This window comes from Notolepis coatsorum, assembly GCF_963971535.1.
Source record: "Notolepis coatsorum genome assembly, chromosome: 7".
Classification (NCBI taxonomy): domain Eukaryota; kingdom Metazoa; phylum Chordata; class Actinopteri; order Aulopiformes; family Paralepididae; genus Notolepis; species Notolepis coatsorum.
Window position 1 is genome coordinate 100,197,559 of NC_140171.1, and position 14,306 is coordinate 100,211,864.

Below are 14,306 nucleotides of genomic sequence, written 5' to 3' on the forward strand. Positions count from 1 at the left end.
AGTTGTTTTGAGACTTTGTCAGGACCAAACAACATCCCCAGTTATCCCATTAGTTCCCCCAAACTTACTGTCGGTCTGTTATGTTAAGCTAAGAAGTCTTCAGCTGGCTGGACCAGAGCTGAGAAGCCACTTTCACAAAGATAGGTAGTGCAAAAAAATAAAATAAAAAATAAATAAAACTATAATAATTTTTAATTTTAATTTTTTTAATGACTAATCGACGCAACAATTCCTCGTGGACGATTTTTTATAATCGACGTCGTCGATTATGTCGACTAATCGTTGCAGCCCTACTCGAGAGTCTCTATGAATAATAATAATTAGAGCCTCCATTTTTAGCACCCAACCCGACACCTTATTTGGCCGGCGACTACTAGTCGACTCGGGGGTGCAACGAAGCATCCTGCCTGCTACAGCTGTGGACACTATGGCGGGGGTGGACGCTGCTAATGGCACGCGGTATGTAGAGGTGTGTTTTGGCGGGCGCCGTTTCAGGTGGGAGTTTGTCATGGCCGCTGTGTCAGTTCCTCTCCTGGGCGCGGACTTCCTGTGTGCGTTCAGGCTGCTAGTGGACATTACAAACTGTCGCCTAATCGATGCTGTCTCCTTTGCTACCTACCCGTGCACCCTGGGAGGGGCAGGGACACTAGGCCTGTCCAACATGGCTTGCTGCCGGGGCGCCTACATTTTCCTCAGCAGTCGCTAAGCATGGCGTGGAGCACTATATAGCCACTGTCGGTCCCCCTGTCTATGCACGCACTTGGCGCCTTGACCCAGCTAAGCTCTCCATTGCCAGGGAGGAATTTGCAACCATGGAACGCCTCGGAATTGTGCGCCGTTCGGACAGTCCGTGGGCCTCCCCCCTGCATATGGTCACTAAGGCTGATGGTGGGTGGCATCCCTGCGGCGATTTCCGAGGCCTAAACAACGCCACGACCCCGGACCGGTACCCTGTCCCGCATATACAGGACTTCTCCACCCACCTGGGCGGGGACCACCATCTTTTCCAAGGTAGACTTGGTGCGGGGCTACCACCAGGTACCCGTTCACCCACGGGACGTTCCCAAGACGGCGGTCATCACTCCTTTTGGGCTATTCGAGTTTCTGCGGATGCCCTTTGGCCTCAAGGGGGCGGCGCAGACCTTCCAGCGGCTGATGGACTCGGTGCTGCAGGATATGGCCGTCCACTTGGGACTAGACTACGCTGACATGGCTGCCGACCAGGCCACTGACAAGGACATACAGGCCTACCGAACAGCGGACACTGGGCTAAGGTTAGAGGATGTGCAGTTTGGTATCGCCAACACCACGCTCCTCTGCGACATCTCCACCGGTCAGCCCCGTCCGATGGTTCCCACTGGCTGGCGGCGGCAGGTATTCGAAGCCATCCATGGCCTGTCGCACCCGGGGGTGAAGGCGTCAACTAAGCTGGTCGGTGCGAAATTCATCTGGCATGGCCTCAGGAAGGACATCGCAGCCTGGGCCGGCTCCTGCGTGGCGTGCCAGCATGCAAAGATACACCGCCAAGCCCCCTTGGCACCGTTTTCCCGTGCCGGAGAGGCGTTTTGACCATGTCAATATGGACCTGGTGGGTCCCCTGCCCCCCTCCCACGGGTTCACTCACCTCCTCACCATGGTGGACAGAACCACTAGGTGGCCGGAGGTGGTCCCGCTGGCATCGACCACATCCGCCAAGGTGGCCCGGGCGTTCATTGGGTCCTGGGTAGACCGTTTTGGCACACCTCACATCCGACCGGGGCCCACATTTTACGTCCGGGCTCTGGACTGCAGTCGCCGAGGGCCTAGGAGTGAAGCTCCACCGCACCACAGCCTACAACCCACAGGGCAACGGCTTGTGTGAACGGTTTCACCACTCTATGAAGGCTGCTCTGCGGGCCAGCCTTACGGACGGCAACTGGGTCGACCGGCTTCCCTGGGTCATGCTTGGCCTGCGCTCCGCCCCCAAAGAAGACCTGCAGGCCTCGGCTGCTGAGCTGGTGTACGGACAGCCGCTGCGATTCCCGGGGGAGTTCCTCCCGGATGCCGAGGCTCCCTGGTCGGTTACCTCATCTCGGACTGTGCTCAGGGATGGCGCCGGTGCCTTCACCCCAGTCCCAACTTCCCAGCACTGCCTCCCGCAGTCCTACATGCCTAGGGATCTGCAGTCAGCCAGGTATGTCTTCATTCGCCATGACAGCCACCGTACCCCTCTGCAGCCCCCTTACGACGGCCCTTTTCGCGTCCTGGAGGTGGGGCCTAAGAACTTCGTGGTGGACATTGGAGGAAGGTCAGAGTGGGTATCGGTCGACCGGCTCAAGCCTGCCCATTTGGACCTAGACAGGCCAGTTGAACTGGCTCGGCCCCCGCGGCGTGGACGACCCCCTGCCCGGCCCCTGCCAACTGCTTTTCCCTCTCGTCACCTCATATCTCCTGAATCCCCCCCACACGCCCCAATCCCCACCTCTACCCCTGCACAGGTGATACGGAGTCGTTTCGGGCGCCTGATTCGCCCCCCGCCTCGTTGACTGTGGATGATCTTTTGGGGGGTTATGGTGAATTTTGGGGGGGCCTGTGTGATGACTCACTTATCACGCACAATTGGTGCAGACATTCACAAGGAGTGAGGGCTCCTTTAAGACTTGGGATTCTGGGAACGGGGTGTGTATTTGGTAACTTACATATGTCAGCTGTCAGCTGTCAGATGGCTGCTGTGACTAGTACGAGGAGTAACTAAAGTCTCTGCACTCTGTTGGATGTATATAATTTATGTTGGGAAGTAAAAGGAAAGACTCGACTACCGTTTCATCCTTTCTTGCGCTCCCACAGCATGTTCTTTTAAATACATTCAATAGCAAATACTTCTCTACTTTTACTTAAGTAGAATTTGAATGGAGGACTTTTACTTTGACCAGAGTACTCATTTATCTGAGTATTTCTACTTTTACTTAAGTAAAGGAACTGTGTACTTCTTCCACCACTGTCTGTTGTTTTGTTCAATACGATGATGCCACAATTGAGTACCTCAAACGAAGAACCATATAAGACCGTTTTAAGACTTCAGGAACAATGTTTTCAAACTTTATCATCTAAAGAGTATTGTATTCATTCATAGTTAAAGACAGTAGAGGTTGAGTACTTTATTATCTAAAGATGATAAGTTAGAGTATTGTGTTCATTCATAGTTAACTCATTCTGTGCCAAACACAGGTTTTCTCATGTTTCAAATCCAAGCGCTGAGCGGCAAACCCGGTACATCTAGTTTTTCGATCCTTTTTAATTTTTTTTATTTTCCCATTCTAAACACTTGCGCGGACATGCCTGTGTCTCCCTGGCACCGCTGCCTACGTTATAATGGCAATGACGATCGAATCCCGACAGGTGGCAGTATCGCCTACCTTTTGAACTGGGTCTCTCAGTGCCTCTGGCTGCAGGAATCCCCTCCCCCTCAAAGTGAAGCAGTACACAGCCATCTGTCGAAGATTTGCTTGCCTGAAACCTATTGTTTGCCGTTCGCAATGGAACTACTGGGATTATTCATTTTGGAGTACCTTCTGACAAAGGTAAGGTCTATTTTAGGTATATTTTACCGAACCTAAAACATGCTTTTGTATTGATCACAGCGTTGGAATTTACCGAACCTAAAACATGCTTTTGGTAAGGATCGCAGCTTTGTGAAGAAACATCTATATGGTATATACCTTTGAGTTGGAAATAATATAGGTTTCAGGCAAGCAACCCGAACGATTTGCGCATAATGCACATAACACGTCATATCTCACGATCTAGAAAACGAGACTGGATTATTTTGAAACGGGGCGATGTTTAGCGTGGTATAGCGCACAAACTAAAGTATGTAGAAATGAATTGGTTTGTCCCTGTTGGACTATAAATAGTGCCTGTTAAATGAGCCATATTATTGTCTCCATAGTTATAATATAGAATATACGATGGGTCTGCAAACATCGTGAAAATTGTCAAAAAAGCTGGCTCCAGGGAGTAAAGATGGAAAAATAGCGTGGCAGTCAAAGAGTTAAAGACAGTAGAGGTTGAGTACTTTAATATCTAAAGATGGTGAGTTAGAGTGTTGTGTTTATTCATAATTAAAGACAGTCGAGGTTGGGTAGTTTCTTGTAATTAGGGATGCTCGATATTGGCTTTTTTACCGATACCGATATACCGATATTGTCCAACTCTTAATTTCCGATACCGATATCAACCGATATCACATTTGAATGCCGATATCGGCCGATAATATCAGTAGGCCGATAATATCGGACATCATTTCTATAGAAATGTAAAAAAAAAATGTTTTATTTTTTTTGAAAACCGATACCGATATTTTCCGATATCACATTTTAATGCCGATATCGGCAGATAATATCGGACATCCCTACTTGTGATGTATCACATTCACACTCCCATGGTATTTAGATTAACTTCACAACTGCAAATACATGGGCTGTCCAAAAGATTACAAAAACTCTTCAGTACAAGGGTTCAATAAAGCGCTAACTAACACTTACACAACACCATTTCTTTGTAGGTTTGAAAGTGCTGGTAACTCATGCGGAGCGTGCTGTCCCAAGCCCTGAGCTACTGGCCATTCTAGCACATCCAGCCAGGAGTGGTTTCCCTGGGTTCAGACGACCTTTCCAGTCACCGCCTCATCCAGAATTCTGCCTCGCTCTCAGCACCCGTCTGCCTGTCCGACTCCTTCGCAGTGGTGAGGAGCAGAGTAGGAGAGACAGCGTAACCGTAGATCGGTTTACGGCCTTAAAATATTAAAGCTCGGTTCTCCCATGTTTTTTTCCACAGAGATGAACCCATCCGTCCTGTCTGCGGTGAGGGTCATTGACCTTTCACTGAGCACAGCAGAGATCCAGGAGCTGATGCTGACAGAGCTGGCGCAGTCTGAGTGCATGGATGTGCTGTCTCTATTCAAAATGCAGAATGACAGGAAGGCACTGCAGGAGAAACTGGCCGCGGAGGAGGTGTTAACACTAGCATTCGTTTTAATACCAAGCAAATGATTTAAATGAACACACCAACATTTTAGAGAGAGAGACAAGACGATAGATACCAGTTTCCTCTCTGTGCGTTCAGTAGAAAGCTATCTGGCTGCATGTTAGCCTAGTTTAGCCCAATGAATGGAAGCTGACAGTACTGGTTAGCCTAGGCATTGTCCAACTAACACCTCTCCCGAAGGCTAACCGGTCATGTCCGCTTCCATTCATTGTGCTAAGCTAGGCTAACATGCAGCCAGATAGCTTTCTACTGAACGCACAGAGAGGAAACTGGTAGCTATCTTCTTGTCTCTCTCTGGAGAAGATGACAGGCTGCTTTTGTATATAAGAATTTGTTCTTAATTGCTTGCCTGGATAAATAAAGGTAAAAAAATATATATACATATATATATATATATATATATATATATATATATATATATATATATATATATATATATATATATATATATATATATATATATATATTCTGACACTATGATTATGTGGAGTTGTTAATATAAATCCAGTACCTCTCCCTCACTTCCTCTTCCAGGTCTCGCTAATGAAGTACATCCTGCGGTCCTCGACCCCACTGCTGCAAGACCCTGATTTCATCCATCATGTGGCTTCCAGTCAGGCAGAATCAGAGAAACTGCAGACTGAAATCCAGCGCCTGAACACAGAGCTGGAGCGACAGAAACCCCTGCTTGCTGGCCTCCAAAAAGCAGCTAGGATAGCTGCCGCCGTCTACCAGGCGCTGCAGGACGTGGCTCGTCTCTCTCCCGTCTACCTCTTCCCCCTGGGCGGCTTCCTCGCGGCCGTGCGCGGCGTACAGTGTCCCATGGGCCGGACAAACGCGACCCTCGTCGGTGGGGAAGCGACCAAGGAAACGATAGCGGAGTTCACTCACAGAATGGTAACGCATCTACTGGCCCGATATGGGCCGTGTCTCTTCCAGTGCCACAGCGCCGTGCTGAGGCTGCTGGTGGCCGTCGCTCTGTTCCAGGACCACGACGCCTCCTCCGAGACCGAGAGGGTGGCCTTCCTCAGGGGCTTCGGAGATCTGGATCTCCCCACACATGTCAAACCCTGCTCCCCCCCGCCGTCTGCCGCCTCGCCTCGGGCCAGCTCCTGGCACGCTCTGCCCGGGTGGTTACCCCCTCACATCCACCCTGAGCTCCTTCTCCTGCAGAGGATCCGGTCCTTCGCGGGGTTGGTTGCTTCGCTAGCCAGCTTCCCCAAGCAGTGGCGGGAATACCTGGGCGTCTCCTCTTCCACCGTAGTAGGGGCTGTTCCCTGTCACTCTCACGCCCATCTGACCTGTCTGCAGCGAGCTCTTCTCTGGAAGACCGTCCGCCCGCACTGCCTGGCTGTGGTAGCCGAGGACATGGCCGCCTGCCACCTGGCCCTGTCTCGATGCACGGCGGCGGACGAAGCCCCTCACGCTGGCAACCCAGAGGCTCTGTCCCGATTCCTTGCCAAACACGAGGGACCCGTCATCCTTACCTTACCCAGTCCAGGCGGAGAGGGATTGGCAAGCGTTCAACCACTTCGCTTACTGAAACAACTGAGCCGGTATCAACCGCATGCAGAAGGGGTAAAGCACCTTGTTCTGTGTTGCATATTTCAGTTGAATTCCCATAACTATTGCACTTCTACGTACCATTTGACAGTTTTGTAGTACTCGAGTCCTGGACTGATTTTCAGGACTCGTGACTCGACTTGGACTTGAGCACTGATGACTTTGACTTGGACTTGGACTCGAGCATTGACTGCATTCGAACGGTGCAGACGAGGACTCTGACTTGTTAATTGATAAATACATTTTTTTTTTTTTTTTAATATACCCTAATCATTTGGCATTTGTTTGGCTATTGTCTCACAAAGTAAATAAACTCCCTTTGAAATGGTGACCGCTGTGTCATTTATGTTTAATGTAGACCTTTTTTATTTGTATGTCATCTCAGACTCAACCTTGATGACTTGGACTCGGACTCGGACTAGGGTAATGGGGACTCGACTCTGGCTCTTCTTTGGTGACTCGGACTTGGACTCGGACTCGAACACTGGGGACTCGAGACTAGACTCGGACTCGAGATTTAGTGACTCGACTACAACACTGCCATGTGGTATGTTTCTAAATGGCTGTTTCTCAGGTTCAGGTGAACGTCATTTCACTTGGTGCCAAGTGTGAGAGAGAGTCTATCCTCTCAGCACTAGACAATGCTGCTACTGACGGCCACTGGTTGGTTTTTAACAACTGCCACCTCTTGGAGCGATGGGATGAGAAAGTCCTGTTTCACCTTCACCAGTTGACCTCCTCTCCTAAAGGTAGGTTGTTGTTGTTGGAAAGGAATGCAGCTAAACTAATTATGGCAAGTACTACCTTAAATGTCACGAAATCCTTTAATAAATTAAATTTTAAAATAAAAATGTCAGGGAAATATAAAAAAATCTTGGAATAAATTCCTTACCAAGACATTTTTTCACCAATATGTTTGTAAATGTGTCTAATAACACATTTGTAAAATGTAAAATGTTTATTTTTGCTTAACACTTTGGCTAAATTAAATTCATGATATACCATAGATTGCCAGCGCTATTTGTCTATGGAGAAAGTCCCCTTCTTTGCAGGGCTATAACTTCTTAAATTCTATTGCTACATTGCCATTATTAGGGCCCATTCAAAGTCCTATATGTATTGTTCATTGTGTAGCAACGTTAAACTTTTTCATTCACATATTCATAGTAAAGTATGGTCTAATCATGTATAAGTATGTTTTCATCTCTTTCTGCAGCTTTCTCCAGAACGTGATATATAGCCCCAAATGCATTATATTGATGATGAAATACAGTTTGATGGCAATCAGCGCGATATAAAAAATTCCAACTAGACGTACTTCTAGAAGTTACTACACGTCATCTGATGTTGACCGGATGGGCGAGGGGGCGTTTATAATTCCGTGGGCAGCGTTATACCAATCATCTAATGTGGGTCAAATGTTGATAATAGCAGTTAGTATCGAAGACGGTAACGTTACACGCTGAAACTCACCCCAGTCTCCGCGCGCCGTTGGGCGATCATCGTAGAGTAGAAATCTTATCATTATGGGATATATTTTTACCCGGTCCATCTCCAGCTTGTATAATGGTATATACGTCCAAATCATGTTGTTTATCGAGTTATTGCCAATCGATCACCGTGTAGCGTGACGAGCCAGAGTCCCATGACCTATAGCGAGCGCCCGGAAGTACTACGGACGTCTAGCACAACCTCTATGCCACATCCTGTTTGGCGATTGCGCCGATCGGCCACCAGATGGCGCTCCTGAACCGCCAGAGAGCTCAGTGGGTCCTGCTGGTGGATCTCAGGCCAGCGGAGGGGACATATGAATCCGATCGCAGATTTTTGAAATATTGATATAAGGACGACGTAACGCGTCCTCCGGCAACTTTAGCATGGCCAGCAAAGACGTCTAAAGACGGTTCCCGGCAGCCAAAGTGTTAACACCTTGTGAGGTGTCAAACTAGGGTTTTTTCATGATTCGATTGCAAAAATGTATTTTGTACTGAAACCACTCCTTGGTGGAAAAACGGCCATGCCCACTTTTACATGTAAATTAAAAAGTAGCTTTATTTGTTTATTTTAATATCTCGAATATTAAAGGAAAACTCCAACATTTTGGGAAATTAGCTTTTTTGCCATCTACCCTGGAGTTAGACAAGAAGATACATATCGTTTTCTTCTCTGTGCATGCAGTAGGAGTAGGAAGATGTTTGGAACTAGGCTAATGGAGGAACCTACTTCCAGTGACTGACGCTAAGCTAGGCTAACGGTGCGTGTCTTCCTACTCCTACTGCATGCACAGAGAAGAAAAAGGGTATGTATTTTCTTGTCTAACTCCAGGGTATATGCCAAATAAGCTAATTTCCCAAAATGTTATAGTTTTCCTTTAACGAACCTAAACTAACTTTAGGTTAGTTGTAACGTTAGGTTCGTGTTAACGTTAGATAAGGAAAGGAAGTCATTATATTTGCTTTACTGACCGTCCGGTTCTGTGTTAGCTCCGGTTAGCTACGTGCAGTAGTTAGTATTATATTATCAATACCAGCCATTGGATTACTGTTTTCTAAATTGTGGAGGCTTTTAATCGTCAAGGTAAGAGGATTTTAAGTCATGGTATCCATAAACTTCAATCGGTTCGGATCCTTTGAATTAATGAGAATGTCCACAAACACTGCTTCACGTAGAAATCACTGGCTGCCCGCAGAGACGAGTGCTTAGGCAAAAAATAGTTCCGAGTATATTTGCTTAGAAAACGTAATTGTCTAATTCAATTATTTTTTATTTCTCCACGTGGTAAATACACAGGTCACAACATGTTTACATGAACGTTTTGGAGTTGTATTTGGAGTGTATTTGGTGACTGTATACACTGTAAGGGAACGTCAGGCTATTGTCCCCCCCCCACTTCCAGTGATGAAGCTAAGCTACGCTAACGGAGCGACCGTTCCCAAAGCTAAATGCACGCACAGAGACAAAAAAGGTATGTATCTTCTTGTCTAACTCCAGGGAAGATGTTAAATGAGCTAATTTCCCAAAATGTTGGAGTTTTCCTTTAAGTTAGAAAACAATACTGATCCACAATGTCAAATGCTTCATGAGTCTTCTCCAGACTCTACACCATCAGAAATACAAAAATGCATGTACAGTAATGCTTTTACAATTTCCACATGCTGAGATGGGCCTACACTTGACACCATTCTTCTTGCAGCTGCACCACCAGTTGCTGCAATCTCCATTGCAATTTCAGCTTCTGAACCGGAGTAGCTCCTCAGGAGCCATGGGGTCTAGTATTGGAACTGGCTCATAACCATGAACCTCTACCATCCATGCATAGTCACTGGGGTCCAAAGACATGCTCTGCAGCAGCATCCAGTCCCTGTTTGGAGATAGGCACAGAGAGAATGCTGTGCAGCTGCACCATCTGTTGGAGGTAGAGTCTTCGGTTTGATCAGCCCGGCCGTGGCCTTTCTTGAAAAGATTTTCTATCGTGTGTGTGGTGAATGTGCTGGAAAATTGCAATCCCAGCCCTGGTCACCGTGTCCTTAGTAGCATGTACTGTATGTCAAGGAAGATGTCCATGTGTTCATCGATGTCCCCTGCACAAAACCTGTCAAATAGCGTTGTTTTCCAATGGCCTCCATTGCAGAAACCCTATCACAACCAGTGAAGGTGTGACAAGAGAGCAGGTAGTGCCTCTGTCTTTCAGAGACAGCCACTTGGATCCTCATGACATCGTAAGAGCCCTTCGACGTGGTTAAGAAGAGTGGATGGTTGGTGCTTGAGCTATGGTGCACCAGCATTACCAGCTGAACTTTGCCCTTGGTGTGAAATGTATCATATCCGGGCAAATCTGTAGATCACAGCAGGAGTTATTAGTATGCCGGATGTGGTCATGATCTTTTGGCAAGCTGCTATAGCCATCAAAGACCACAATGATCTTCTGAGTGCGACTGCCAAGACACTGCATGTAGCTCAGGTAACTGTCAGCAATCTCCTACCAAGTCTGACCTTGTTCCCACTTCACCATGTAGAGAAGCCATCCACCATCAACTACCGGGCTGGACCAGGGCTGGTTAGTGAGGTCAAGTGGATTGGTCAACTCCTTTAGACTGGTCTTGGAAAAGCCTGCCTTGTTCGCCTTGTTCATTTTTTGGTCTTTGTTACTGAACAAGGACAAGGGAGTTAGCTCATACTCTAAGCTTGTCTCGATTGTCATATCCCTTTGGGAGAAAATGATCATTCGGTTGAGCACTTAAGTGAGTTTAGGTGAATCTTCTCATCGACCTTGTGAATCTTTCTGAGTGATGACAGGGCCTTGACCCTGTACCTCACCTTCATGGTCGATGTTACTGTCCATCCAGCTTTATCTGCATCTCCCTCCCTACTTCAGCCGCTCTTTCAGCATCGACGGTCATCTGCAGTGCTTGTGAATCCTGTTGAGAAGGACACAAGCAACTGCTTGTCTCGGTTGTGGTCGAAGGGATTGTTCTCGAACCATTTGAGGGCAAGTTCAATCGCTTCAGTATCTCACTTCATCCGTGTTTTGGCAAGGTCTTTGTGGAGTGGACCATGTTTCTTGACAGTTGACACCTTCCTCCATGCGCTTGTTGACATCAGAGAAGTGGCTGAGAGTCTGCACCCAGCACTTGTGGCCAGCTAGCTAACAAGTAAGATAATTTGATGATAGTACACACCCTATATATTATTTATATATGCATATTATCAATGTAGTGACATACAATTTTCCAGTTATAATTATATATTTTTTTAGATAATACTTACTAATCAGATGTAAAATCTTCTTGTAGTATCTTGCTGACTGGTGAATATTGTTATTTGATGTGTGGAGTCTATTGTAATGTGTCTGTCCATGATCCACACAGGAGAGGGTTTCAAATGGCTTGAGCATGTCTGACACCTACCACTCACTTGCTGCAAATGCCAACCAACTACAACAGTTCCCAGTAAACATTGAGTAGTTACCATGGCAAGTACGTGAATAAACTAATAAAGCTACTTTAAAATGTATATGCACCGAGCCATATTTATTTTCACAAAGAAGAGGGTTGGCGATGAGTGGGAAAGGTGAGCGTGGCAATTTTTCCACCAAGGAGTGCTTTTAGTGCAAAGTAAATGTTTGCAATCGATAAAAAAAAACTAGTTTGACACCTCACAAGGTACTTAAGGCAAACATTTAACATTTTTCACAGATAAGGTTCCAGGTACTCCAACTTTCAGCAGCTGTCACAGGTTTTCCTATGGGAGTTGAATTTAAATCTTTTTATATGTGTTATTACCTTACATTACCTGACACCTTTACAAACACATTGGTGAAGACATTTCTTGGTAAGGAATTTATTCCAACATTGGTCAAATATCTGATAATATTCCCTGGCTATTACAGATTATTGTTGTTATTGATTGACAGCCATAATGAAAACGTGACGTCCAATCATCTACATTGATACCATCATTAACCCCTTATCTTAGCCATATGTTGTAGATATGGTAAACATTGAGCCGCCTCACAGGTGTGTCGGATGGAGAGGAGCCACGTGCACGTGGGCAGGTGCACCCGCGCTTCCGACTGTGGTTTATAACCAGAGGACGTACCCCACACATACCCGGTAGGTTCAACGTCATCCCGTCAGCACTTCCAAATACATTCAACATCTCCCTCTCCGTATATCAGCCACCGTGACCCTAACGTCTATAAACCACCCTGGCTGTTTCTTCTAGCGGCGTTGCGCACGCATGCCCTGAATCTGGTGTGCGACTCCCCCCGGGGTCTGGAGGAGGAGATAAGCCACTCCCTGCGTCTCGTGGTCGGACTCGCTCAGTCAGAGTCGGAACCTCTCTTACGCTGCTCCGTCCTGCACGCTGTCTTACTGCAAAGACAGGCCTACAGGAACTTAGGCCAGAGGAACATCTACTGCTGGTTAGAGGAAAAGGCTTAGATGCGTATCTATATCTTCACTGTAATGGGTATTTCAATTAAAGGAACACGGCACAATTATTGTCATGTGTGTGTGAATGTGTGAGTGAATGGGTAAAATGTGAGGAACAAATTGTAAAGCGCTTTGGATAAGAACTGTTATATAAATGCAGCCATTTACCATTTTATTTACCATTTACAGTATTTGTATGTGGGATGTTGATAACGAAGATCAACGATAAATATAAGATGATGCACTAGGTTAGGGCATTTACAAGCTTGTAGCTTCAGCCCTAGCCTTTTCGGCCAACTTGTAAAAAAAAAGTTGTAAACTTCTAAATGGCTCGAAATAAACTTCATTCATTCATTCATTCATTCATGTTGCTGTTTTTAAGGAGCCAGGACGATCTGCTGGCCTTAGTGGATGCACACATTCGTGTCGCCAGTCTCTGTGATAACAAGGACGAGGCTCTGGAGTACATAGCCGGTAAGGCTGCATTCTCAGGTGAAATTATTGTAGTATCGTGTGGTATTTGAACTCACAACAACATTTTACTTTTTACTTCCTAGTCAATGTGGTGTACGGTGGCCATGTGTCAGACTCTGCAGACCTGGAGGTGGTGAAGAGTGTCGCCAAGGCGTGCCTAGGCACAGCATCCACTCTGCGGGGCAGCGGGCCACACGTCCTCTCTGATATCATTCACATCCCTGGGCACTTTGGTGGTACTTAAAGATATTTTCTCTCTTTCTCTACCAACACTGCATATACACGTAGCAGGTGATTCTGCCGTGTATGTTTATATACTTGTCTATTCTGTATGAATAAGGCTAAAACCAAATAATAGTGATTGTATTACTTTACATCGACAGATACGTCAGGACTATTGCAGCGTCTTGAGCAGCGTATTCAGGACTTGGCTAATATCAGCGATCCCTTGCTTTTGGGCTTCGGTGCCGATTTGGCAGGGGAGATGGTCAAGGTCAACAGTCAGACCCTGGACATCTTGCTACGGGATTCCCAGACACCGGTGGGCCAAATCAGGCATGCCGGCAATGAGCCGAGCCACCTTGCCATGCCGCCAGACTTCATCCAGACTAGAGACAGACTGCAGGCGCTGAAGAGTGAACTGGCACTAAAGGACACAAGTGTAGGAACAGCGTCCCAGGGTCCCCTACGCAGCTTCCTCCAGACCGAGTGGGATGCTCTTATCGGTCTAGTCTCCTCACTCCTCTCAGAGCTCGACCAGCCCATTCGACAGCACCAGAGGACCGTAGCTTCCTTCACCGTGGCTAGCCTATCCCACCTGGAGCGGCGGGCAGAGCTGCTCGGTGCTTATCGCTGTGATGCCGCCGGCGACGCCCCACCGGCTGCCTACCACCTGTCTGCCTTCGGAAACGCCAGAGGCTTTCTGTTGGCCGTGATGAGAGAGGCTTGTCGAGCGGAACGCATGGATGTCAGTAACGTAGTCCTGTATTTCGAGGTAAAACAATACAAATTTTGATGAAGGGGTCTAGTGGCACTCTAAGCACTTGCAGGTGTTGCCTGATGTAACGGATGTGATTCAGCGTTGTGTAAATAAGATTCAAAGTCCACGGATTCTCAGCTCATGTGCAGATTTAGTCTAGTGATCAGTGATCTGGTGATATACTGTAGATGCACAAGACACAGCATCAGATGGGCTCCACACCGAGGTCGTTTTCAAATACCCTCGTTAGCCATGAGCTACAGTACATGAAGCACAATTATATTACAACGGTAGTACAACCTGCTAAATAAACAGCTGACAATCGTACAGTA

General features: G+C 47.0%; 2 protein-coding genes across 2 annotated transcripts in view; both read left to right on the forward strand.

The window, feature by feature from the left end:
- The window catches only part of LOC311231707 (extracellular serine/threonine protein kinase FAM20C-like), a gene marked incomplete at both ends in the record, with an annotated part of 164,483 nt that overhangs the window by 127,332 nt on the left and 22,845 nt on the right, over positions 1-14,306 (forward strand). The gene's annotated exons all lie outside the window — the stretch shown is intronic.
- dnhd1 (dynein heavy chain domain 1) overlaps positions 1-14,306 on the forward strand; it is a gene marked incomplete at both ends in the record, with an annotated part of 117,144 nt that overhangs the window by 101,677 nt on the left and 1,161 nt on the right. The window contains 9 exons of the mRNA XM_084319433.1: positions 4,544-4,723; positions 4,816-4,991; positions 5,560-6,603; positions 7,163-7,337; positions 12,105-12,200; positions 12,313-12,511; positions 12,904-12,995; positions 13,079-13,231; positions 13,379-13,989. Coding sequence (XP_084175559.1) covers positions 4,544-4,723; positions 4,816-4,991; positions 5,560-6,603; positions 7,163-7,337; positions 12,105-12,200; positions 12,313-12,511; positions 12,904-12,995; positions 13,079-13,231; positions 13,379-13,989 — 2,726 coding nt within the window. The remainder of the gene's footprint in view (positions 1-4,543; positions 4,724-4,815; positions 4,992-5,559; positions 6,604-7,162; positions 7,338-12,104; positions 12,201-12,312; positions 12,512-12,903; positions 12,996-13,078; positions 13,232-13,378; positions 13,990-14,306) is intronic.